Genomic DNA, 26046 nt, shown 5'->3' on the forward strand with positions numbered 1-26046 from the left:
AAGATAAAACCTATTTAAAATGTGGTAATATAGCGGAAGGAAAGGGCTGTGAGGGAATGGATAAAAAAAGTCTTTGAGTAACATGTCCCACATATACAAAAACCATGTCAACATAAAAACAAAAACATAAGCTACAAACGTTACTCAACTTGGAAAACTGAAATCCGCTTATTTCTAACGGTGAGAAAATGATAGAGGCTGGATGACAGTATTGGCGTCGCAATTCAACTTTTATATTTAATTGAACCGGTCACTTGACTGGTTGAGATAAAACATTATTTAAAAAAACTGTTTCTTAAAGTGTATCAATGGAAGATCTGAGCATTCCATCAACTTGCCTAAAGTTTATCCTTTGCACATTTCATATATAAATAGGCCTAAATTAAATATATTTATGGAAATATGTATTTGAAAAGATGTCGTTAAACAAAATTATTTTCAGCATTTTCATTTTTTACTGACTCGCTCATACAATGACAAAGAATCAAACTAAAGTTAAATGCCCCTTTATTTAAAGTCATGCTTCCAATGATCGACGTAAATTGATTTTTGTAAATCTTTTGAAATTATTGCTATTCAACCGCAGCTATCTTGGACCAGAGGGTGCTAATAATTGTGAAAGACGGGCTAAATAAAAATCCAATTGAAAGCTCGCAAAATATTACGACTGACAGCAATTGATAACAATAGACAATAAGCAACAATGACAATTGAACTTGGTACCCAGTGTGTGGTATATGACGAGGTACGTCCAAGGTTAAAAACTGAAAGAAATGATAGGAGCCTTTTCAATGACAGATCTAGTTCTGGGGGTTGTTAGGGTTTGCTTTGATGGGTTTGAGCTGTCATACTGTGTCTAAGTGTATGCTAGGCAGAGTATGCTAGGCAGAGTATGCTAGGCTTTGGTTCATTGACCCACTTTCCTCTGCTGGTGTCTGATATTGGGCATGATTGCTGTGTTTTCATTGTGTGTTTGGTACTTAGAGTTATATATAAGAATAAGAGGGTGCCCTGGTGATGCTTCTTGCACAATAGCGACGGGACCGCAAGATGACAAGTAGAATATGAAATACACGTTTCAGGTTTTAGGAGATATGAAAAACGTACGGCTATTCCTAAGTTAGGACGAGTAATGCATCCTAACTAGAGATAAGACTAGTCTTAACTCTTTGTGAAATCCAACCCAGTGCCTTAAACTTCAAGATTCCATACTATACCTGCGTCACTATCGAGAAGCTCCGTCATTTCTTCGAGATTGTTACTCTGAGCAGCCAAATGGAGAGCAGAAAACCCTTTCTTGTTTAGTTGATTGACGATGGCCGCTCTCTCAGATTTCTACAAAACAATAATTGACAAATAAAACATCAAATAACCGACATTGTTTTGATCAATAAATAAAGATGTCCGCCATCTTAGATTTCCATAAACCAATACGAACAAAAACATCATCAATTTTTCACTTCAATTTGATCATTAAATGAGGATGTTTTAAAAAGCAAAGATTTGTAAATGGAAATAGGTCATCTTATGTCCCAAGTGTGGTAAAACATCTTCATTTAATGATACATGAAGAATTGTATAAACCAACAATTGAGAAAAAAACAAAACAATTCAATTGACTGCAGTAAAACATCGTCATTCAATGATCAATGAAGATTTGTAAAAACCATCAAATTTGAAAAAAAACCTTCATTGACTCAAATGCGGTAGAAAATGTTAGCGTGATGGTCAATGCAGATGTTTATGAACCAACAATTGAGAAAAAAAATTATTGACCCAAATGCAGTAAAACATCTTCATATTATAATGATCAATGAAGATTTTTGTGAACTAACAATTGAGAAAAAAACTTCATTGATCTAAAAGACTTTGCTAAACCAACAATTGAGAAAAAAAAATTCACTGACCCAAACAGTAAAGCATACTCATTAAACCTTCATCTATAAACAAAAAAATCTGAACAAAAAACCTTGATAATTAAATGAAGATGTTCGAGAAGAAAAAGGTTCGTAAATGAAAATACGTCGTCTTAATATAACCCAAGTTGGGTAAAGGTATACTAATGATATTTGATATTATTTAAATTAAAGTATAGAAAGATGATTTTTCTCAGCAAATTCACTTTTTTTTTAAAGTCACCTGGAAGTGGTATTTGTTCAGAATAAAGCTTTTGTCACTAATATTTGTGTTTTGATGAGTGGAATGTGAATAAACAGTTAACTAAGGTTTTAAAAAATCAGTTCTTATGTTATTTACAAATTTAAGAGTAGACCCCGACCCGAGTGGGCGCTGTTCGTGACGTCAATCGAGGCAGACTTTGCCTGTAATGCGTAGAGTAAACACAATTGCAAAAGACATGTACGGACCAAGTCGTGAGTTTCAAAAAAAAAAACACCTTTTGAAATGTATCAACTCACAACTTGGTCGTACATGTACTTTGCACGTGTGTTTACTATACGCATTGCAGGCAAAGTCTGCCTCAATTGACGTCACAAAAGGGGTAAGCGGAGTCAGCCTCCCAAACTTTATATATTTTTTAAACATATAAATCGTGACAAACAATTACTAAAAAAATTGTTTTATTGTTCATAAGCATATACTCTTATGTTTGAAAGAAAACAAAATCTATTTCCAGGTGACTTAAAGGATAACCCAAGAACTAGAAACGATCATTTTACAACTGACCGGTTCATAAGCTGAATCCCTTGGAGAAGAAAATTTGTCTCCAGTCTCTGCTGAAACCACAGGTTCCTTGAGCATATTCTGCCTGTCTGTTTGTTGGAAGAGCAAAGTATTAGACATTTGCCTCCGTTTGCTTCCAGTCTTCTTCGTCGATACTCTTGGTTGCCATGACTCTGTTTCAGCCGGACCAACTGTGCTGGTTTTATGCGGTAGGAGTTGACGGACAGGGTCTTTACTGCGGTGTCTACGAAAGGGTTCTGTGTCACTTTGCTGGGAGGGTTCCAGCCGTTCCGGAGGTATGTCCACCAGGGGGATTTGGTCCATTTGTTCGTTGAGGTCATTGATGGATGACCCCTCACGGGAATCGCTATTGGATTCCATTTTGTTGATGTGTCAAGTTGTACACTTGAATCGTCCGATAAAGGAACGAAGCGATTTTCTGCAATTTTTAAAATACAAAAACAAATGAGACTTAAATTAACAAACTATGATCTCATTATTATGTTGAGTTGTTAATTAGCCTTTCAGAAATGCTATGAATCCTACCTCCATGCTATGATATAGGGTCAATTGTCAGCATAAATATTAATACGGATAAGGTTGAGTCTGCTATTAAAGTCATTGTACTACAAATAGACTATGTATACATAAAAACAAACCGATTATTTAGGCTACTTGATACAAAATTAGGGTAAAATGTTGTTAAATAAATTTAATATGAAATCTAAAGAACCATTGAAGAAACATTTGACATCTGTAGAATGTGTCGGGTCACTTCGTCCATTTTTAGTGATACGAAACGTACATGGTTCCAGAATGCTGACAAGCCATTATTTGACAACCTATTGATCCACAGTATCATGGAGGACCAACATCTCGTCCTTGCTGCCGACCAAACACAAAGCTAGTATACATGTACCATCCCACACGCTGATAGATGAAATGTGATTACGTAATGCAATTTATCCACTCGTCAAATATTATTATAAATAACGACACTGGTTTATTATTCAATAGCTACCGTACTTCTAATACGCAAGCTAATGTGTAGTTCTCAAAATATGGCTGCAAGAAATTTGCTCTCACGCTCCCTGTAGGGGGCTTACATCAACGGTCTAGGCATGGAGACTACTTAGAAAACAAATTGAAGAGACGAGTTGTCCAGCATCATGACTCACCACTTTTCTTGGCAGATCACCTCCATTTATTATAACCGTCTTCTGAGTTGTCTTGCATGTCAGCAGAATTCCTCATCAGCGGTTCATGATTTATTCATCTATTTGTCAGAACCACAACTTCTTGCACTTTTTCATTCAGTTTGATAAGGCAGGAAGACTCATTTCCTGCCGGTATTTACTTGGTCTTTTGGTCAGACTGTGTTTGCGAAGACCACATTAGCGTTGCTACAAACCATAAGCCAGCCCCACTGCACAAACACAATGCTTTATCGATCGTAGATGGTCGAAGCATGTATGAGCAGTATAACGGGACACAGAGGCAGATAATAACCATCGCTCTTTGTGTTCGTTTTAGCTTTAAAGCCGATATTGGAAAATCTCAAACGTGAAAATCTCCTTCACATTTCATGACTAAGCCAGCCATATTTATAAAATTAACTAAGATGTGTGTGAAAACATCGTTCACTAATTAAACAGTTGTTGAGCCAAATTACAATTTAGACTTCCATACAGAGCCAGCAATTGCTGTTCATCACTACATCCGATGATTTTGCAAAAAGAACTGATGCATATATTTCTTTAGAAGAAAGATCTAGCTATTGCAAACTGCTTACCAACCAAACAGATCAGAATGGTATATGGAAACAATTGCCGGAAGTTTCGACCCTTGCAAAGTCTTCCTCACTCCTTGCTTCATATGGAATGAAGGGAAAACTTTCCGTATCCTGCCACTACTTTTCCACTCATTTTTACATAACAGGAATATCTAAATTGAGATAGGCCTACTTTGTTTTTATTTCAAAACGAATTTGTAAAAAGTGTTAGCAGTATACGGAAACTTTCCCCCATGAAGTTTGCACTTTAAATTGAATTGAATGAAGAATACTTGGGCCGAAATGACAACACAAAACAACACATACGAACAGGTAGACGTATTATACCTGTTCGGTTATGTCATGAGAAAACAAGTAGACGTATACCTGTTCGGTTATGTCATGAGAGCGACTCTGCTGGGTCGAAACGTCAGGCCATTGAAGGCAGTGGACACTGTTGGTTATAACTCGAAATAATTATTAGCATAAAACGATTAACGGGGAGCTATTGAAAGGAAAAAACATTGTGAGAAACGGCTCCCTCTGCGAAGTAACATAGTTTTTGAGAAAGAGGTAATTTTTCACAAATTTGATTTCGAGACCTCATAGAATATGTGGGGTGATGGTGGGGGTTCTGTGTGTGGGTTTGTATGTCCTACCTTCCGAGGACATTTTTCAATAGGGCAATAGGTCCTCTAAGAGTCGGTTCTTTATTGTCGGGAAATGGAATTTACCCTCAATATAGTTTACTAAATCCTTGCTTTTAAGATGAAGTTCATTTCAGGACTCCATCTAAAATCCTCACAAAAAGAGTACAAAAACTGCTGTCCAAAAGTTATTATACATTGTATTCACATGTTTCCACAAGGGTAACATAAATATAAAATATTCTAATACAAAGTGACCACCTGAAGGCAGGTTAATCATAATGATTTCTAAACAAACACACTACTTAGAGACTTTTTCCTAATATGTTCCCACCAGGTTGACTTAAATGCATGGAAATAGGGAGTGACAAGCTTATTAGAGCAATTTCTATGTAAACTCATTGTTTTAAGGGAATTTTCAGAGAAAACCCACTTCCTTATTGCTATATATTCTCTTGGTCGATTGGAAAGGTTTAGTGTCCCTCAAGGACTGCTAGTCCTGAGCCATGGCCTTTACAGTGACTTTGTGGGTCAAGTTGAGGTAAATTGATACAAGGAGAAATTTCTCTGTCAGCGATTAGTAGTGACCAATGGCAAACATCCAATTCAAACTTACTTGTATACATATTAGGGGAACTTTCAAACTAACCAATTGAAGATTGGTCTAGCGTCAGTGACTAGTAAAGTTAGGGGTTTAAAAGGCGATGCACAGAGGATCAGGAGCCATTCCGAATTGATGAGCACAGTGGTGAATTGAAAACCTGTGAGATGGAAGATTTTGGTCATCAATGCCATAGCTCAGGGTGAGTTTTGATCTTAGATGTTTCAAGTTGTAGTTTTAACAGTAAGTTATTTTGGAGTTTATTGTACTGATTTTGTTGTATTTCTTGTGTTTAAATGTGAGTTAATTCTAGTACAAATGTATAACTCTTCCTCAAGGAACTTGTGTTCAATCCAAATATCTAGAATATTGTGACTGTGTTTATGTTAACCTTTCTTACAATAAGGATAAACAATGTTAGGTTTTACTGAGATGGAACTGATTGTTTTGTTGTCTCACGCTTCAATTGTATTGAGAGTTACTCCATTTTATTCTTATATCGCTTCCATATCAGCCTGAGTATGGTCGTGCTGATGATGATGTGTTAAAAAGAGAAGCATTGGCTGAAAGTGTTCAGGTTAGCTTCTAACTTCTTGTATTAAAGGAACACGTTGCCTTGGACCGGTCGAGTTGGTCTTTGAAAAGCGTTTGTAACCGTTTTTTATAAAATGCATATGGGTAGAAAGATGTTGTAAAAGTAGAATACAATGATCCACACAAACATGCCTCGAAATTGCGTGGTTTTCCTTTTACCTTGTCGACTAACACGTCGGCCATTTATGGGGGTCAAAATTTTGACTCCCATAAATGGCCGACCATGTTAGTTCGCACAGTAGAAGGAAAACCACGCAATTTCGAGGCAAACTTGTGTGGATCATTGTATTCTACTTTTACAACATCTTTCCAACCATATGCATTTTATAAAAAACGGTTACAAACGCTTTTGTTTTGACCAACTCGTCCGATCCAAGGCAACGTGTTCCTTTAAAGTGGTTTACAGTTAAACTCTACTTTGAGAGAAATGGTTTTGATTGAGATTTGTTAAATCAAATTGCTTTATTTTGTGGTAATATTGTTGTTAATGTTTATTGTACCACACTGCACCATAGTTCAAAGAGTTGTAACTATTAGCATCACAATGTGTTTATGTTGGCCTTGTGCATGTAGTAATGCATACATCCATGTGCGAGTCCTGGATTTTGATGACAAGGACAAAGCTCTAACAACTATCCAACATTGTAGTAATTTGTCATGTATAAGTAAAAGTGACTGTTTTATGGTTTGTTTTGACTCTCAGTGAAGGTTGTTCACAAACTGACCTTTGAACTACTGGTGTACTGTGTTTAGCTCAGTTTATGATAATGTAATAATGATGTGTATTCTAAACCCTTGTTTTCTATGTTACTCTCTATTTACAGGGGTCTGTTTTTTACTCTGGGGTCTGTTTTCTAAACTGTTGTTTTTACACTAAGATTTGTTTTTGAGTCTGTTTTCTGTTTTTGAGTCTGTTTTCTATATTACGTTGTTTTGAATATCGTCTGCGTTTCTAGTTCAGATCCAAGTCAGGTCTGTATCGGTTTGAGTCTATTTGAATAAAGTCTTAGAACAGTAGTAAGTCAGAACTGTTTTGTGTGCATCTGTAGAGTCGTATTGAGTTTACCCGTTGAGACCCTGTGTGAAACCACACTAAACCAATACTCAGAGGTTTGATTATTATACGACATTATTTTCATGGGTCCTCACTAGTCCTTTGTATACCAAACCAAAACGGATTGTTTCAATGAAGTACAATATGTCATAACGTAATGGTCAAACACGACTGTGGTGTGTGTGTAGGGGGGGGGGGGCATTGGACGAGAAACAACTTTTAAAATGTTGCGTTTAAAGACATTCCAACAAGCACTCAACATAACAATAATTTAAAGTATCAGTAATCAGTACTGTCTATTTATTGCTGACAAAGAAATAACTATTTGATAAGGCTAGCTTGTACGATCTTTGATAAAGAATGTGGATGGTAAACTAATGATACTGCGTAGGGACTTTAAAAAAAGTACACCTGTCCAATGTTTGTGTGCTTAGCAAGTTTATAATTTAATTTTTGAAAAACATATAATTTAAAAAATTTGGCACTTGATGAAGGACATGGTGACTATTGGTGGGAGCTTATAAAACAATGGAAGTAATTTCCTATTATAAAACAGCTAACAGATGAACACCAGAAAGAAAAATTGAATGGTCAGCAATGCATGAAACAAGCATATTTTTGTTGCTTAACCAGGGGCCGTTTTACCAGAGCTTCGTAATTTTTGTAGCACAAAAAACACGATGTCCACAGATTTACACTAAACTTACACAGTTTGAAGATAGTAGAAAGCTTCCCTGAGAGTATTACGTGCTGAGGTGCTGTAGTTTTTGGGAAACAATATCATGAAAACAACTTTGGTCTCATGAGACGAACATTATTTTAAGCATTTACAAACGTCTTGTCATGACATTGTTTTACTCATTTCTCAAAAACTTCAGCACCTCAGTAAGTAATATTTGAAGGGAAGCTTTCCACTGTCATTATTTTCAAACCCTGTGAGTTTAATGGACATTTTTTAAAAGTACCCACACCTTTTAAGGGAAGGTACACGTTTGGTAGTTACTCAAAACAAAAATTAAAAACTGACTTGGTAACGAGCATTGGAGAGCTGTTGATACTATAAAACATTGTGGGAAACAACTCCCTCTGAAGTAACGTAGTTTTTGAGAAAGAGGTAATTTCTCACTAAAATAACTTCTAGCTAGAAGTCTTTTATTCCTTTCTGAAAGCACACAAATTCGTCCAACAAGGGTGTTTTTTCTTTCATCATTTTATCGCAACTTCGATGACCGATTGAGCCCAATATCTCATTTAGTAAGATGCCGACTTTCTGGTTATTTCATCGAAGAAATGTCGACATAGTGAAAGTAAAATGCCGATACACATGTTTTTTTTAAGTCGACTTCTAAGTATCATTCTGACCGTTTCAAGAACCCACTAAAAAGGAAAGTTCTCCCAAATTTTGTCTATGAAAAGCGGGCAAGTCTATCGGGCAAGTTTGTCTATGAAAAGCGTTTGAAACCGTTTGTTATGAAAGATGTTTCAAAAGTAGGATATAATGATCCACACAAAATGTGCGCCTTGAATGTTATTATTACTACTATTATTGCGTTTCTAATACTTGGACTATTCTAGTTAGAAGGGACACACACAACTAAATACACGTCAACAATTCACGGTGACTTTAACGGCTCGTGTGAAAGTCAATTATATCGTTGGTGTTCCTTCAGAGCAACCATACTACTGTTTTTAGCAAATTTAAACTCATATAATTAATTTAAATAAAAATCTATTGTGTATTTCAGTACTAAGTGTCCGTTTATATTGCAGCTCTTTTGCTACATGTTACATAAATGCAATTCAACCCAATCTGTCTTTGTTCACACTAACATTAAAATTACATGACAAAAAGAGTTTCCCTTGATGTATTCTGATGAATATTTGAAATATTATATTAACATTTATTTGTTTGAAACATGAAATGCAACAGTTTAACAACAAGTTAATAATTATACTATCCCTCCCCTTGTTTTCATATTCGAGAACAAAATGTTACAAAATATCGGGCACATTTTTCAAATCGAAACCATTTCAGGCATTTAAATGTTTTAACTTCCATATTCCCCAAATAGGCAAAGCTTTGAGCGAGAGAAAAAGAAGCTGAGCATAAGCTACAATCTACCAACCCTGTGCCCAATTTCATAGAGCTGCTTAAACAGGAAATTGCTCAACAATTTACTGCTTAGCGGAAATTAGCAGGATACCAGAAACAAATTGTACGCATGCCATGGTACTATGGTTGGTAACCCTATTCTGGTAAGTAACAATTTGTTGCGCGGTCAGATACTTTTTCTGCCTCAAAATAAGCAGCTCTGTGACGTCGGGCCCAGATTGGTCAATCCTTGATCTGTTTCCTTGACTACCCAAGATAAACAGATTTTGCCAGAGCATCTTCACGATCAGAGTATTCTAAGGTGGAAACTATGACCTCAGTGTCATACTTCTCTGATCCTTTCACATATTCCAGATACTCAGGAGCGCCTGGGTAGATGATATTATCGGCTAAGATGACCGTGCCCTTCCTAAGGAGCCCATGGGTCTCAAGAAGCTGGATGTCCCGTACGTATAAGTTCTTCCAGTGGTCGATAAAGACGAAGTCCAGGGTATCAACGGAGTAATCGCTTTGGAGGCTTGGGATTACCTCATCTGACTGTTTGTTGATAATTTTAACCTGTGTGATATAATAAATTAATAGATTTTATACAAAATGAAGTGGAAGTGTCGTGGTCGAGCGGTTAAGAGTACCGAATCCAAACTCTGGTGATTCTGATCAGCAGAGTGTGCGTTCGAATCCATAGCCGTGACACTCCTTAAGCAATTCAGACACTTAAACACTCCTTCAAATTTAGGAACCATTGCTTCGTCCTTCGGATGGGACGTAAAGCCGTTGGTCCCATGTGTTGTGTAACGTATTTAAAAGAACCCAGTGCACTTTATCGAAAAGAGAATGGGTTCGCCCCGGTGTTCCTGGCTGCGGCTGCTGTATGCGCAATCCTTGTAAAGCCTTAGGTGCTACATAATTGGTGCTCAGAATTCATCACTTCAATAAAACCCTATCTTTCTGAAAGTTTGTATATACTCAGCGCCTTGAGTACCTTGTTTGGTAGATGCGTGCGCTTTATAAGACTTCGATATTATATTCGTTTACATGACGTAATGCTATGTAGTTTGCATAGTAGGCATAGTGTAACATTTCTTATTTATACTTTCAATGTTACTGACGTCAAGGCAATTTTTATTTGAAAAGAATATAACATTTTTTGAGAGAGAATTAGCAGCAATCCGTAGTATTCCGCGTAAGGGCGCTCCAAACATTTGCGTCGACCCTTCCGAGTGGCATTTTTTTCTGCACATTAAAAATTGCAATCCTAAAAGAGTGCTCTTAATCGATTTAGGAAAAAGCACTACGACAGTGGCAATTTCGGAGTGCAGAAAAAATACTTCCGGGTGCATCACACAAATTAGGCCAACATTTACGTACTTACGTTTTTGGACAATAACGTTATGGAGGTCATGCAATTAATAGACTACGTGTCACAACCTGGAGCAGGGGGGGGGGGGGGCTCTGTGGTTCAACTCTTGCGGAGACTTGATAAATTTAGGCTTTATGGTTCTATTTGGTCGTTCACACAAATCATAGTCAATGTAGGCCTATGCGACTATTTTGCCAGCTCTACAAATTCTGTATAACACCTTGTAAACGGAAGAATGCCGAATGATTTGGCGATGAATGTAAATATTGGACGAATTAGTGAAATCATTTTTCCCATTACGATTGTTGAATGTGCATGATGTAGCTATTTGACATGTTGAGTTAATGACAATACATGTCCCAACATGGCGACCAGTTAACGTGTGTTTTTGTCCAGTCATTAAAGTGTCATCAAACTGAGTAAGTCCAGCCAATTATTACTACTGTTGTTTCCGTCAAACCCTACCTTCTCGCTCACATCAGCACCCGCTAGTTGGATGAATTTTTCTGCATTTTCTACATTTCCTTTTGAAGGTTCGACGGTGAGGAAGCGGCTTCCTTTAGGCAAGACACTCGCCATGAGAACGGCCGAATAGCCGCAGTATGTACCCAACTCCAAACATGTCATTGGAGCTAGGTCCTGGATAATCTTACGAACGATTGCACCTGTTGAAACAATTAAGTTGAGATCTTCATTTTCTCTGATAAAATGACTTCCCAAGGGGTGGCAGAGGTTTCCCTGATTTTGTTTTGTTTACAGTTGCCTGCCGGGCGATTCAATCTTAATTTTTGGATCGCCCAAAGTTTTCTTTTGTACTATAGCCCGCATGTATTGCTGTGTGTGGTTTCCCCTCTTGTGCGGCTTAAAAACAGTGGACACTATTGGTAATTGTCAAAGACTAGCCTTCACAGTTGGTGTATCTCAACATATGTATAAAATAACAAACCTATGACAATTTGTTTTTTTCAAAACGTAAAAGAAAGAACTAATACAAATGGAAGTGAAGTCGTCAAAATTGCCCTTTTTACCATTTTAAGTGTTATCTTAATTTCTGCTCTAAACTATACCATTTCAATCCTAACCATTTTTAACGAACTCTTGATTTGAGGATCGGTTGTTTCAACTTCGTTTGCAACAAAATATTCCTGTTAAAAATGAGCTTTACCCCGCATCGGCCTCTGTCAGCCAAAAACCCTGGGTGAGACAGACAAACAAAGAGAGGTATATGGACAACAAAATTACGCTGGACAGAATAATAGGCACAGCAAAAATGCCATACATTTTGTGACTGGTGTCCTGCTAATTATTTGCTTAGAAGACAAACCTGACAAATAGTTTTTAGAGTGCGAGTTCCAACAAGTTTGGTCAGATAAGAAAGAACTAGTATACACATAGTGACTGGCAATTGAGGTAGCCGCGGGACTTTGAGTGGCCAGAAAAGGGACCTGTTCCAGAGGCCGTTTCATAACACAACTCGGGCTTAAAATGTGAAATAAAAAAAGACATTTCGAAAAAGAAAACAAAAGGAAGTTTTTCAGTTGCTGCTCACGGTTCACATCAAGAGAGGGCGCTGTAACCAGTCACTAATTTAAAAGACTAATGCCCGATGGGTACTATTCCCGCAAAACACGCGCGCGATCACTAGACTGTAGGGAGGTTTAGCTGCACGTAGCGAGCAAAAACGTGAACGTGAACGTCAGAAAATTGTGCCTTTTCTACGTGACGTCACCACTTCGGGCTTATGGCACGCTCACGTATGACGTCTGCACGTACGTAACTGACATGACAAGTGGTAACTTCAAGTGCTTAAACGTGAGATTTTTGCAACAAAACGTTCTCAAGTTCCCGTTTTTGCTAAACCTCCCTCATATTATTAGTTCACAGTAACCGCGTTTCAGCCAAACAGAATACAGACCAAGCAAGAGGTGTGTTATAAAAAAAAAGTAAACTTGTGTGTACAACCATGTGAAAAATCTCTTTTGTGAGATTGTTGGCTCTGAAAAAAAACGTTTCGACCAGTACACTCCCACAAAAGAGATTTTCACATGGTTGTACTTATTTCATCTTATTTGCCCACACCACGCAAGTTTCAAAGAATATTTAAGTTTGGTCAGAATTGTAAGATTCTAATGTCTACCTTTTTTGTCGCCAACATGCATCATCTTACGGTCAAACTCGTAGCAATACTGGTCTGCTGTATCAAGCAAGTTTGCTGGATTCCCTTGCTCTACACGCTCAGTCACGTACTCCAACATCATTCTTCCCTGGTTGACCATTTGAAGAGCGAAGTCGGGAAGGGATCCTTTCTGTGTATTCGTAGCCATTGCTTCTAATTAATGTTCGAGTGACGAGTCTGTGAACAACACGGTCAAAAACATGTAGTTCATTAAAGGCACTGGACACTACTAGTAATGACTCAAAATAGTTGTTAGCATAAAAACTTACTTGGTAACAAGCAATGGAGAGTTGTTGATGGTATAGGTTTTCTCGGTCAATTTCGGAAAACGAGCAGCCACTTTAACCACCAGCTTATTCTATTTGGCACGAAATTGAATGCTATCTGAAAAGGGTCATTCGATTTCGTTTTAAGACTAGTCAAATGTACTTTTACGTTTTCGATTTAACAATATAATCATTTAATTTAACAATTCATCAAAACAGCAATCAAATTCACAGACGCTTCTTGAGGCGTCACTGTCACGAAAAAGAATGACTATACGCAAAATTTAACAGAGTGCTAAGGGAGTTTGACTCGACTCAAAACGAAATTGAACGGCCGAATTCTGAATTTGAAACGCAGTAACAACTGGAGATGCAAAACAGTTTTAATTCGAACGCATGAAAAAGAAATTGACTGCTCATTTGCCGAATTTGACCGAGAAAACCTATATAAAACATTGTGAAAAACGGCTTCTTTTTAAGTAACATAGTTTTCGAGAAAGAAGTAATTTTCAACGAATTTGATGTCGAGACCTCAAAATTGATTATAAAAGGAGTAACTTTGTAAGGGAAGACTTTGTGCTCAGAATGTACACAGTGTGTCAATGACTGGAAATATTATTATACTACAAAATATACTTTAAAAAAGGTGATGGCAAATGGGAGAGGTTACCAGCACATGACACCCTTCCTCAGATCCTCAGCATCTGGCTGTCCATAAACAAATGTATTATAAAAATAAACAATATAAAAAATAAAAAACCCAGTATAGATTGAGTGCATGATGAGGTCAGGGTGAAGCCTTGTGTCCTTGACTTTTCTTAGTCATTGCGTGTCAAAGTGAAATATACAAAGGCAATAGCTTAATCTTTTCCCAATCTAAATTGGCTAGCATTACACTCGATATTATCTTTGACACTTCTATACATTTTATTACTGTTAAATTATGTGGTATCCATATTTTCACAATTATACTTATTGTTAACTTTTTTTTTTTTTTTTAATAATACAAAGTTCTTATAAAGCGCACATATCCTAGTCCATTTTTGAGTAAAATTCATTCAATTTTAATGTGCAATTTTCAATGTGTAAAATTAGGGGAGTGGCTTAACTGTTTCACATATTTTTTTTATTTTTTTGTTTTAACCAATTTGTCTTCTATTTAATTTTAAATTTTAAATTTATGTAAAATTGTTGTAATTCAGCCTTTGAGCTGCGAGGACAGTTTTTTAATAAACCATTTTATCTATCTATCTATCTATCTATCTATCTATCTATCTATCTATCCATAAGCACTAGACCAAGTCGCTGAACAAATAGAGAATTATCAATTTTAATTATCATGTTCAAAATGAAAAATAAACGTGAATTGAATTGAATGCGATTACAAAGCATTTATGGCGCTGCCGCGACCCAGTAATGTCGGCGCGGCCATGCTAGGGTGAAATGCATTGTGTAAATGAATCGGTCTATTACTAATAGCCCATTCACAAAGCCGTACGACCTGACGAAGACCACCAATCACCCCAATCTAAAAAAAAAGAACATCAAGTTGGGACACATGTTGCTGTCAAAATCGAGCAAATTGGCAAATTAAAGACTCCACCAGAATTGTACTGTAAAATACCGACTAGTAAAATTAATGTTTGTAGTGATTTCTTACCCTGTAATGGAGATATGCCTGCATGAAATACATATAATTTTACTGACTGTTCGGCAGAGACATAGAAATGACTGTGAATAAAATCTATACATAGGCCTATAAATAACTTTACTAGCTTAACCACAGAGCTGGCATAAAATACACATGTAGTACTCCACACACTTAAAAGACACTGGACACTATTGTAAATTGTCAAAGACCAGTCTTCTTATTTTGGTGTATCCCAACATGTGCATAAAATAACAAACCTGTGAAAATTTGAGCTCAATTGGTCGTCGAAGTTGTGAGATAAAGAAAGAAAAAACACCCTTGTCACATGAAGTTGTGTGATTTAAGATGGTTGATTTCGAGACCTCAAATTCAAAATCTGAGGTCTCGAAATCAAATTCGTGGAAAGTTATTTCTTTCTCGAAAACTATGTCACTTCAGACACAGCCGTTTCTCACAACGTTTTACATTATCAACCTTTCTCCATTACTCGTCACCAAGAAAGGTTCTATGCTAATAATTATTTTGAGTAATTACTAGTAGTGTCCACTGCCTTTAAACTATGGAACAATTCGTGAGTATACAAAGCAAAACATGACCAGCAAGCTTACACTGTGAGGTTAATTTATGCACTGAGCGACTATAATATAAACCAGTGAAGCACAGAGCCTTGGCCCTGTGAAACGGTGATTTCTTTTGTCGGTGTCTTTATAGGAAATGGGAACAAAACACATTTGCTTCTCCTCTTTTCCTACATGTTAATGTAATTTAAATTATTTACTTATTTTTCAAAAACCAGAGCAAGTTTTCATTTGTACTAGTTACGGGTATGGGGGCGGGGGTCGGTGTTACAGTGTATGTTTAACTGAGCAATGTTATCACACTTTGTATTGAATGATGTTGACACGAAACAAATGAATCTTTAATGACAAATGAAACTTATATGCTAAGATAAAAGCTATGCTAATGCTAAAATACACAGGCAGGAAGTCAAACAAGTGTACACCCTTTACACATGTGCGAAAGGACAGATGCACATTCCACAACTACAAAAAATAACTTGCCTTAAAAAAAAATGTTACGGGATCTGGCCGGTACTTACCAAAAGAATAGAGTGCTCCCTTTCTAACGAAGTCGTGAAATTATACAAAATCCCTTTCCACAAATTTGCAGTTCAACAGTATGATGAAATAACCACACCCACACAGTCACCACTGGTCTTCCATCAAGTTCACGTGACAAAGTCGTGCACAAAAACAAACACAAGGGTTTGGTTCACGTTCCAATCTAAAAATGCCCGCTAGTCAATAAATATATCAAAGCTCAAGGGGAGTATTAGCGCCCTCTGTCGCTTGCACTAGTGCCCTGTCTTTAAACCGCAAGATACAGACAGGTTGCTTTTTCAGAGCCAGTGATTTCGTTGAATGTACTGATGTCAGTGGATAAACGTGCAGTGACGTAAGTTTTCTATGTGTTTTGATTGGTCCGAGGTGACGCTTGGCATCTGCACTTGTGGCTCCTATATATATATCTATCTATCTATCAGTGGCGTAACCAGAGGGGGGGCAGGGGGGGGGGCCGGCGCCTCCCGCTCAGAACCCTTGCCCCCCCCCCCTCTTGCCCCCCCATATGAAATCAGAGATAAGTATATTCTTATAGGCCTTATATATAAATCGTTTAAGGCTGCATGAAATGCTGCCGTAAAACGGAAAACTTTTATTCATTATCAGTAGGCCCTATGTGGACTATAACATGAAAAATGCGTGGAAACGCGCGCGCGATCGTATTGGATGTAAATGTTTGTTGTGGTTTTGCGGTTACAGAGAGTGCAGGATGTGACAAAGTTCTGTTAAATACGTGGTGGTCTGAACGCGGACCAATTGCTCCGTAAACACAAAGTCAGATCATGGAGGTAGAAATTTCTACCTCCATGGTCAGATGCACTACAGAGAAATTTACTACAGCACAAAAATGGCCAGCGAAAAAGGTTGCTTAGACCATTTCTTCTCCTTTGAAGCAAGCGGTGCAATTGAGAGGTAGGCCTATTATTTTTAAATATCCGTTTCGTAACTAAAATGTGATTATTAAACACCCACAATTTCGATCCTGTATTTTTGGCTTACACTTGTTACAATAAGGCCGAGTAAAAAAAGAAACATGTTTAGTGTCTGGGTTTCTCAAAAATAAGGAAGGAGGAGGGGCTTTTTATTTTTTATTTCAAGATGGTCGCCATGAATGTCAAATATCAACTGTTTTTTTTCTGCTGCTGAAATACACAAAACATTAATGAAACAGTTTGGTCAAGGCATTCAGACAAGACATTCAGATTTTTTTTTTTTTTTGCTGAGATCATTTAAAATAACCCTTTTTCAAAGAAAAAAAGAAAAAAAAATGTGCATAAAAAAAACTTAAGAAAAAAAAAGAGGTGTCCTGTAAAAAGGAAGCGGGCGGGGACGCTAAACATTTCTATTTTTCTATTTTTACTTGGCCTAATATTATTATGTTTTGGGTATTTACACACCCACAAAGCCTAGTTGAGAATACCGTGTACAACTCTAAATTGGTACTTGTTGACCGCAGTTGGTAATTTAATCCTTTTATACAGTCAAAAAGTTTTATCTTATACAAAATGACATGTTCTCTAAGATTTTGTTGTTTTCGCAATCTTTTGTTACATGCTGACTATAGACTGTTTTAGAACTGCATTGGTGTGTATCAACTATATATCAGTTAACATATTTAATAATAATCTTGCACTTCTTTGGCCCCCCCCCCCCCAAAAAAAATTTAATCTTTGCCCCCACTTGCCCCACCAAATGAAAATGTCTAGTTACGCCACTGCTATCTATATATCCCAGGCATTATAGACCAAGACGCTGAACAAATAGAGAATTATCAATTTTAATTATCATGTTCAAAATGAAAAATAAATGTGAATTGAATTGAATACAGTGTAAGTTTAACTGAGCAATGTTATCACACTTTGTATTGAATGATGTTGACACGAAACAAATGAATCTTTAATGACAAATGAAACTTATAAATGCTAAGATAAAAGCTATGCTAATGCTATGCTAAAATACACAGGCAGGATGTCAAACAAGTGTACACCTTTACACAGGTGCGAAAAGACAGATGCACATTCCACAACTACACAAAAATAACCTGCCTTGAAAAAAGGTTCCGTGATCTGGCCGGTACTTACCAAAAGAATAGAGTGCTCCCTTTCTAACGAAGTCGTGAAATTATACATAATCCCTTTCCACAAATTTGCAACTCAACAGTATGATGAAATAACCACACACAGTCACCACTAGTCTTCCATCAAGTTCACGTGACAAAGTCGTGCAAAAACAAACACGAGTGATCGGTTCACGTTCCAATCTAAAAATGCCCGCTAGTCAATAAATAGATCAAAGTTCAAGGGGAGTATTAGCGCCCTCTGTCGCTAGCAACCCGAAACCGTTCTTAGCCACGTTAGACTTGCACTAGTGCCCTGTCTTTAAACCGCACGATACAGACAGGTTGCTTTTTCAGAGCCAGTGATTTCGTTGGATGTTCTGATGTCAGTGGATAAACGTGTAGTGACCTAAGTTTTCTATGTGTTTTGATTGATCCGAGGTGACGCTTATTGGCATCTGCACTTGCGGCCTCCTGCGTATGAATCAATGGGTGCGTTCGTTTTAGCTTCCCTGGATCGACCCTGGACTGCCCCCGGTCATAGCTATAGAATAATATAATACATAGATCGGCTGCGCGTACGTACATACGCGGGTTCTGGCATGGGGGCAGCCATTCGCCTATCTTTAACGTTCATCTTCTACCAGCACGTGACTTTTAGCGCATCCATAGTGGTTTAAGGCCTATCTCCAATGTTCATTTTCTGTGCGTTACCACCAGCACGTGACTTTTTAGTACTATATTCTATATCTATGCCCCCGGTGCGTTCGAATAGCTTTGACGTCACTCCAGGGGCTCACCCAGGGCCCAATTTCATAGCGCTGCTTAGCGGCCGATTTTGTGCTTACTTTGCAATTTCTATTTCATAGCGCTGCTAACCGTAAGCACACGAAAAGGCATGCTAACCTTCCGGTGCTTACCGCACGAAAATAAATGACGTCACATCGAAATCCACGGTAAACACGCAATATGGCCGCCCAATTTTTTTGCTAACCTGTGAAATACGCTTAAGCAAATCTGTTACAGTAAGTACGCAAATTTGCTTACCGTTAAGCAGCGCTATGAAATTGGGCCATGGTCAGCCCCCAGTGCCCTGCTTGTAGAGTGACACACTCTTGGGGGTGACCCGATGTGCATGACAACACCACGAGAGGGCGAGTGTGTTCGTTAGATTAGCTCTTGTCAGGGGCTCACCCGAGTGAGCACCGCAGGGTTGACCCAGCAGGCAAGCTAATCGAACACACCCTATGTGTAAGGCCGTGTCCGAATTGGCGACTTTGGCTACAGCTACGGCTAGATCAGCGCGTCTGTCAGTGTTGAAGAATAGCAGACGCGCGCGCCCTATAGCCGTAGCTGTAGCCGAAGTCGCCAATTCGGACACGGCCTAAGATGCAAATAAAATGGACCGGGGATTGACCTAGGCTAGGCTAGAGGTCACTCTCTTGCAATATTCACAAGCCTCGAAGTGTGACATCAGAGGTTCAGGCTAAAGCAGCGTCATCTTTACAACAAAACGTTTTAGAAAAGGAGTATCTGGCACCGGTTTCCTCTTATCAGAATGGAAGAACGAGTATAAGTAAACATGGAGGTAGACACCGCCATTTTTTGACTTGTTGAATTAATTTGGTGTTCCTAATGATCTCATCACCATTGAACATTATGTCCAGAAAGTAAAAACCATAATTCTGATTTACCTAGAAGAATGACTAATGTTTACGTAGCAAAAGTAAGGGAAATTTATTATATTATTCGAAGATTAAAAACTGTCGTTTTATTCACACAGTTTCCCATGTGCTCTCGACTTTCCACTGTTTATTGTGGATAGGCCTACCCTGCTACATACGATTGGATATTGAACGCACCAATGTGTTCAAAGACTAGTATTCTCACATATACACACAAAAAACACCAGGGGTGCACAAACGTGTGTGCTTTTTATGTCTAAAAAGACACATTAAAGATGCTATGTCAGATGTTTGGCCCCAAACATTAAAAAATAGATTTGTTTGAGTGAATGGTATTTCAAAGAGTATCACCCACTCTTACGAAAAAAAGTTTAACTTTTACTTTTAATGGTCAGGAACCATGACAAAAATTTAAACAATTCTTATAAAACACATAAGAATCGGTCACGTGATATATTGTCGGGATCCTGACAAAGACTAATTTTGAGCACTTTATTTCACTGTTACTAATAATTGGCGGACTTTTTCGAGCAATGGCTCAAATGAAAGCTTGTAACTTTCTCGACCTCCATCAAAATACAAATTTAATTTTACATCAACATTTTTGGGTCAAATCGGCCAAAAATCTGACATAGCATCTTTAAAAAACTGAGTCCAATGGACCATACTATACCAACAAGGTCTGCCTCCCAACACGGCTCACCCTTTTCGGTCATGTAGTAAATAAAAAAATAAATAAAAAAAAACACGGCTCACCCTTTTCGGTCATGTAGTAAATAAGCACCCTATAGAATGCCATGTTAGGTGTGGCGCATTAGTTCAAATTACGAGAACGAACGAATGAACGCGGGTTCCAATGTGGCAGGAGATTCTCCCCCCCCCCCCCCCTCCCCGCCGGCCGGCCCCGGAGATTCGGTCCCCCATAAGGCAAACTGTGTACAAACTTCTTCTGATAGCGCCCTCTTTTTAGTCATCCTCCTACAGCACATGTTAATTTCCCATTGGGGGTCCGAATCTCCGGGACACCGGGTGTTTGCTCTAGATATTGGATCTAGGAAAGTTAAGAGGCGTTTATAACAAGTGTATTCAATTACCAGATCTTGTCGATACACTCACTTTATGCATACTACGTCTAGTGAGGTCCTACACCCCAAAGTAGTGTATTTGACGTAGGGGCCTATTGCATATCGTTAGACTAAAAGGCCGTCGTTTTTAAAAAATATTTTTTTTTTTTTGGCAGCATAATTTTCGCTACAGAGATTCTGGATAGGATTTTAAAATAATAAGGCCTACTAAACAGTCACTTTTTAAATAAGTTAAAACTACATTTTTCTTAATTGTTACTCCAATATTTGTTATTGCTGTAACCCATTCCCTAGGGTAAGGGGTTTGTTCCGGTTAAAATAAAATTGATACAATACAATATTAGTGACCCCCATCTCCAAGAAAATGGTTTAACTGGTCAACAAAATAATGGTCAGTACTGGGGACATTGAGGTAAAAGCCTGGGAATGTTTGTGGTGGCTTTTATGACAAGAAGTGTGAAGACCGAGGATTATGTGCAACCTGTTGAGAAATAAACAACTATTGTGGAATGGGAAACTTTGGACTATCTGCCAATCACCAAGAGAGGGCGCTCTTCACCAGATAATGTCAACAACTTAGGAATAGGAGAAGCATGAGTGACGGTCACTGACAGCAAATACCTTGTGTTTTGAGTGTTTTTGATTTTGTATTTTAGATTTAGCCAAACTGTATTTTGTTTTTCTTAACACATTGCCAGCATAAACCAAACCGTTCTGGAACAGGACGTACTGGACACGAGTTCCCCAAGGAAAACAAGCGGTGTGCATGAGTTCTAGGGTAATTAGCAAAAATTCCAAAATGCTGACCTACCAAAAATTGAGAAGAAATCTGAAGTTTAGTTGTATGACAATGTATCTGATTTAATTTTCAAGAGGCTGAGAGACTTCTAAATATTTTTTGAGTATTTTTGAATTTTTAGCATTTACCATTGTTTGCTATAGGAGTTGAGCACCCTTACCTGGTAGGTCTGCTGCCCTCTAGTGGCAGAGCTCTCAAAAAGTCTCCCATTCTAGAGATAATAGTGGACAATCTTCCTCTTTACAATAATGAAGCTAAATGAACAGTATTGTTGAAATAGGAATGTTAAACTGTCAGCCTGAGATTACCCTTTACAATACTTGGTGTTAGCTTTCAAGATCTTAAGCTCATCCAACAAAGGGTAAAATCCCTGAATGATGTCTCGCATCGAATCACAGACGATTTAGTTATATAAACTGTGTTGTAAATTTCCACTCCACAATATTGACATAAAATCCCTGATGCCGCCTCGCTTTGAATCACAAACGATTAATTTGTTTTTTATTGGGGGGGGGGGGGGTGATATCTACTCCACAATGAATGCCAGGTGTGATTTGGTCTGATTGCTTTTTCGTTCGGAAAGAGTATCAGTTTTCAGACTGACTTTTAGTTGCAAACCTATACGAATTAAAGCTTGCCGTACAAATGTCAGCGATGTCAGGCGAATAATCGGATACAAAACCCTATTCTTTCACCACAGTTCTTTCTTTCAAGGTGGAAAGAAAGTTGTTTTGAACCCAACTTTTATGAGCGTTTTCCTTCTTCTGTGCTTCAGAACAGCTTTCTGAGTAATTTCGGAAAAAGTTTTTTTGTAATAAGTTTGAGCCTTCATTTCCAAAATTTAAAAGCTGCAAGTGATGTTCAATACGGCCGCATTCAAATCAATTCAGTTCAACTTGTTTCATTTTATGTGAAACACGTGAAATTCCTTATTCTCTGGAGAGCATATTTGTCCATAAACACATTACTTCAGAGGCCGCGGCCGAGTTCGGACGGTCTTTTCTTGGCCCAAGTGCGCTGTTCGCACGCCCGAACGATGAGAACACGACCCGAGAACAACCATAGTATACCAATATTGACTGCTTCGAGTGCTATGGTTAAAACTATGACTCCCGAGGTGATCCCCGGATCACGCTACGGGGATCACCGAGGGAGTCTTAGTTTTTAACAATTGCACGAGTAAAAAGCAGTCAGTGTTTGTTTTATAACACCCCAAACATTTCTCTAAATACTGTACTATTATTATTAAGTTACAGACCTGAATGCTACAATCCACGGACGACGCGAATACAGATTGCAAAAACTTTTACTGTGCTGCATGTAGTGTCGTGCAATCCGAAATGGTAACAGACTATTAATTTATCATCCTCGTACACGCAACGGACGTCTGGGTATTGCACGCCGTGTGCTAGTCTTCGGACTAGCGCACGGCAAACCGACGCCCTATCACACGGCCGTCGTCTAGCAAAACTAAGACATGTCATGTGACGCGCTCTAAACCAACGAGCAGGCAGAATACTTGAAAGGGTGTTATAAAATTAAATACCTAAATCGGCCGGGCGTACATACGCGGGTTTTGTCATTGGGGCAGCCATTAGCCATTTTTGTTTTCATCTAAAACCAGCACGTGACTTTTAAGCGCATCCATCGGGCGAGCCCCTGCTGACAAGAGCGTCATGCACCTCGGGTCGCCCCCAAGTGACCCACTTCACAAGCAGGGCACTGGGTATGGGGCTGACCCGGTTATACATTGGTACATTTCAAAAAGTGTTTTTTTTTTTGAAACGTACAAACTCACGACTTGGTCCGTACATGTACTTTGCAATTGTGTTTACTCTACGCATTACAGGCAAAGTCTGCCTCGATTGACGTCAAGAACAGCGCCCTCTCGGGTCGGGGTCTACTCTTAAATTTGTAAATAACATAAGAACTGGTTTTTTAAAACCTTAGTTAACTGTTTATTCACATTCCACTCATCAAAACACATATATTAGTGACAAAAGCTTTATTTTGAAAAAATACCACTTCCAGGTAACTTTAAACTTAGTCCAGTCGATAAGCCAACCTAGCAAAAATGCATCCCTCAACCCAGAATCTAGACTTGACTCAAGTCCCGTTGTCGTGCAGGAGGTCCCTATAAAGCATACTCACCGCCGTCAAAATGTAGCTATTGTGGTCCCAAGAACAGGTTGGGGAATGCAGAACATCACAAAACAATAGTTTTCTGAGATTTTCACGGGATTGGGACTTGAGTCAAGTCTACCCCGAATCACGCTCGTCGCTTATGAAGACAAATTCAATTCTAGATGAAACCTTTACGGCATGTGGTCCGGGCCCGCTATAGGGTCCGGTGAAATTATGGCACATTATACGGAAATATGACAGGAACTCTTCAAGCTGAGTTGCGCTGAAGTTTAAAAGTCGGCAATTTAATTTTTAAAACCCCGTCGTATGCGTTTCTTTTTTTGTTGGATGTTGTCGCCAAATAATTATATTTCAATCAACAAATAATATTATTAAAACATGCCCAGTAATCAGCCTAACATATCGAGGCATGAAATTGTTACTAAAAGGTATACCTTTACATGCAATACAGATTTAAAACAATCGTATGATTGAATAAGAAACAAAAGACCTTGGGTATGTTTGGTAGATGTGCGCTGTATACACTGCAAAAACGTTGGTCAAATCATTTGTTGGGCAAAGTAACTTCAACAATTATTGGTCGATAATTGCCCAACAAAACAAATAATTGGTCTTGTTGGGCAAACATTTTGTTTGCCCATTCTTTGTTTAAAAAGCGGAACAAAAGTTGGGCAAGTGTTGGGAAAATATTTCGTAATCTGAATTCATCATAACTGTTGGTTACACTTTTGCTTATTTATTGGGCAACTTTTTGGTAATTTTAATTAATCTCGATTGTTGGTTAAAATTATGCACATTAGTTGGTCAAAATCGTCCGATCATGCGCACTACGATTAAAGAGTTGCCAAAAAGTTGGGCATTAAACAGTAGAACAAAGATATTTTCCAACATGGCGAGTGGAGGAGTGGCTGTGACGAGCGGGGTTGTCCAGTGGATATAGATCCAGTTTGAAGGTGAGTTTTTAACTAAATATGAAGTTGTGTTTTCTAGTCAGTCGTACATATAGTCGTGACAATTGCAGAGCGAGCAACACATTGACACTACTGTGATGGTTTCAGTTTTATCATGCCATTATGTGCAACGCCGGTTGTGGCGTGTATGCGTGGTTGTTGTGTTGCTTTGTGTATGAAATACATGCATGGAACTATCACTGCATTGCTTGCGCTGCAACTGTCACGACTGTGTACAACAACTGAACAGGAAACAAACTTTATTTAGTTAAAAACTAACCTTCCAAAGCATCTACAAATTACTGAGCACCCTCACGATTTTGAGAGAGATGCCAAGGTCACAACTCACCACCGTTTGCCATCGTGGAAAATATATATTTTATATGCCTGGTTGTATGACGTATCACAGGAGATACTGTAAATCAAAGGGTTAAAAACATTCACCACTTTGTTGGATAACACCGGAAATGGTTAAACATTTTAACTAGATCATGAATAAAATCATCGCCCAATAAGTGGGTAATTGATAATTATTCAATTTCCAGAAAATGGGTAAACAAAGAATTACCCAACTGTTGGTTACCAAAATATACCCAACTATTGATGATGAAATATTACCCAATTATTTGGCAGTCAGAGCGCCCAACTTTGATGGGTAATACTTTGCCCAAAAATTGGAGGAGGTCACTATTCGCCCTTAAATGGGTAAAAAGTTGGGCATTTTTTTAACCCAATTTTTTTACAGTGTAAGACTTCGATATTATTATTATATTCCCTGAAAAAAAAAATACGCTTGAAATTATTCGCCGTCTCCTCGCTCCTCCGGCCGTCGTGATACGAAAGCTCCCTACTTGAATAAAGAACGTCCAGAACTGGACAACGAGATACCTTTAAAGGAGAACTCTTTAAAATAGGTTTAGTACAAATCAAACTCACCCAAAGGACATTATTGTCCCTAGATTCTGTCTCGCATGAACTATTTTGAAAGGGAACTCTCCCCCCACACTGAGATAGATTGAATGAGTGCAATGGGTTTAGCTTAACATTGTCTTTTATCCTCCTTTTGTTCAGTCGAAATCGGTTTAGTCAGCAATCTTTCTATGGTGGTTAGAGGTTGTTGACAACTCAAACTCATCCGAAGGACATTAAAGACTAGAGGTTGCGCTGAGGTTTAAAAGTCAGCAGTTCAACTTAACTACCCCGCCAAGACTATCCTTTAATTGCAAAAGAGTTTTAAAACAGCCGTACGCTTGAATTTTAAAGCAAACCACAATAAGTACCAACATAAGA

The 26046-nt window shown here is 38.2% G+C and overlaps 2 protein-coding genes across 4 annotated transcripts in view; both read right to left on the reverse strand.

Moving 5' to 3' along the window:
* LOC139944709 (transient receptor potential cation channel subfamily A member 1-like) overlaps positions 1 to 4093 on the reverse strand; it is a 28754-nt gene extending 24661 nt beyond the window's left edge. Inside the window, exons 1-3 of the mRNA XM_071941790.1 lie at positions 3861 to 4093; positions 2686 to 3121; positions 1218 to 1335 (exon numbers count right to left, since the gene is read on the reverse strand). Of these exons, the coding sequence (XP_071797891.1) occupies positions 1218 to 1335; positions 2686 to 3063 (496 nt within the window). The 5' untranslated portion in view covers positions 3064 to 3121; positions 3861 to 4093. The remainder of the gene's footprint in view (positions 1 to 1217; positions 1336 to 2685; positions 3122 to 3860) is intronic.
* Positions 4094 to 7647: 3554 nt separating this feature from the next.
* On the reverse strand, positions 7648 to 18295 carry LOC139944588 (catechol O-methyltransferase-like). Of its 3 annotated transcripts, none has more exons than XM_071941642.1 (5): positions 18118 to 18295; positions 16015 to 16126; positions 12960 to 13175; positions 11288 to 11487; positions 7648 to 10020 (listed from the first exon to the last, which is right to left on the reverse strand). In XM_071941642.1, the coding sequence occupies exons 3-5, from the start codon at positions 13144 to 13146 to the stop codon at positions 9709 to 9711; spliced, it is 699 nt and encodes a 232-aa protein (XP_071797743.1). In that variant the 5' UTR covers positions 13147 to 13175; positions 16015 to 16126; positions 18118 to 18295; the 3' UTR covers positions 7648 to 9708. The 3 variants fall into 3 exon arrangements, with proteins under 3 accessions (XP_071797743.1, XP_071797742.1, XP_071797744.1); XM_071941641.1 differs by having other exon boundaries at positions 16015 to 16199; XM_071941643.1 differs by lacking the exon at positions 16015 to 16126.
* Positions 18296 to 26046: the final 7751 nt, after the last annotated feature.

This window comes from Asterias amurensis, chromosome 11, assembly GCF_032118995.1.
Source record: "Asterias amurensis chromosome 11, ASM3211899v1".
NCBI classification, from domain to species: domain Eukaryota; kingdom Metazoa; phylum Echinodermata; class Asteroidea; order Forcipulatida; family Asteriidae; genus Asterias; species Asterias amurensis.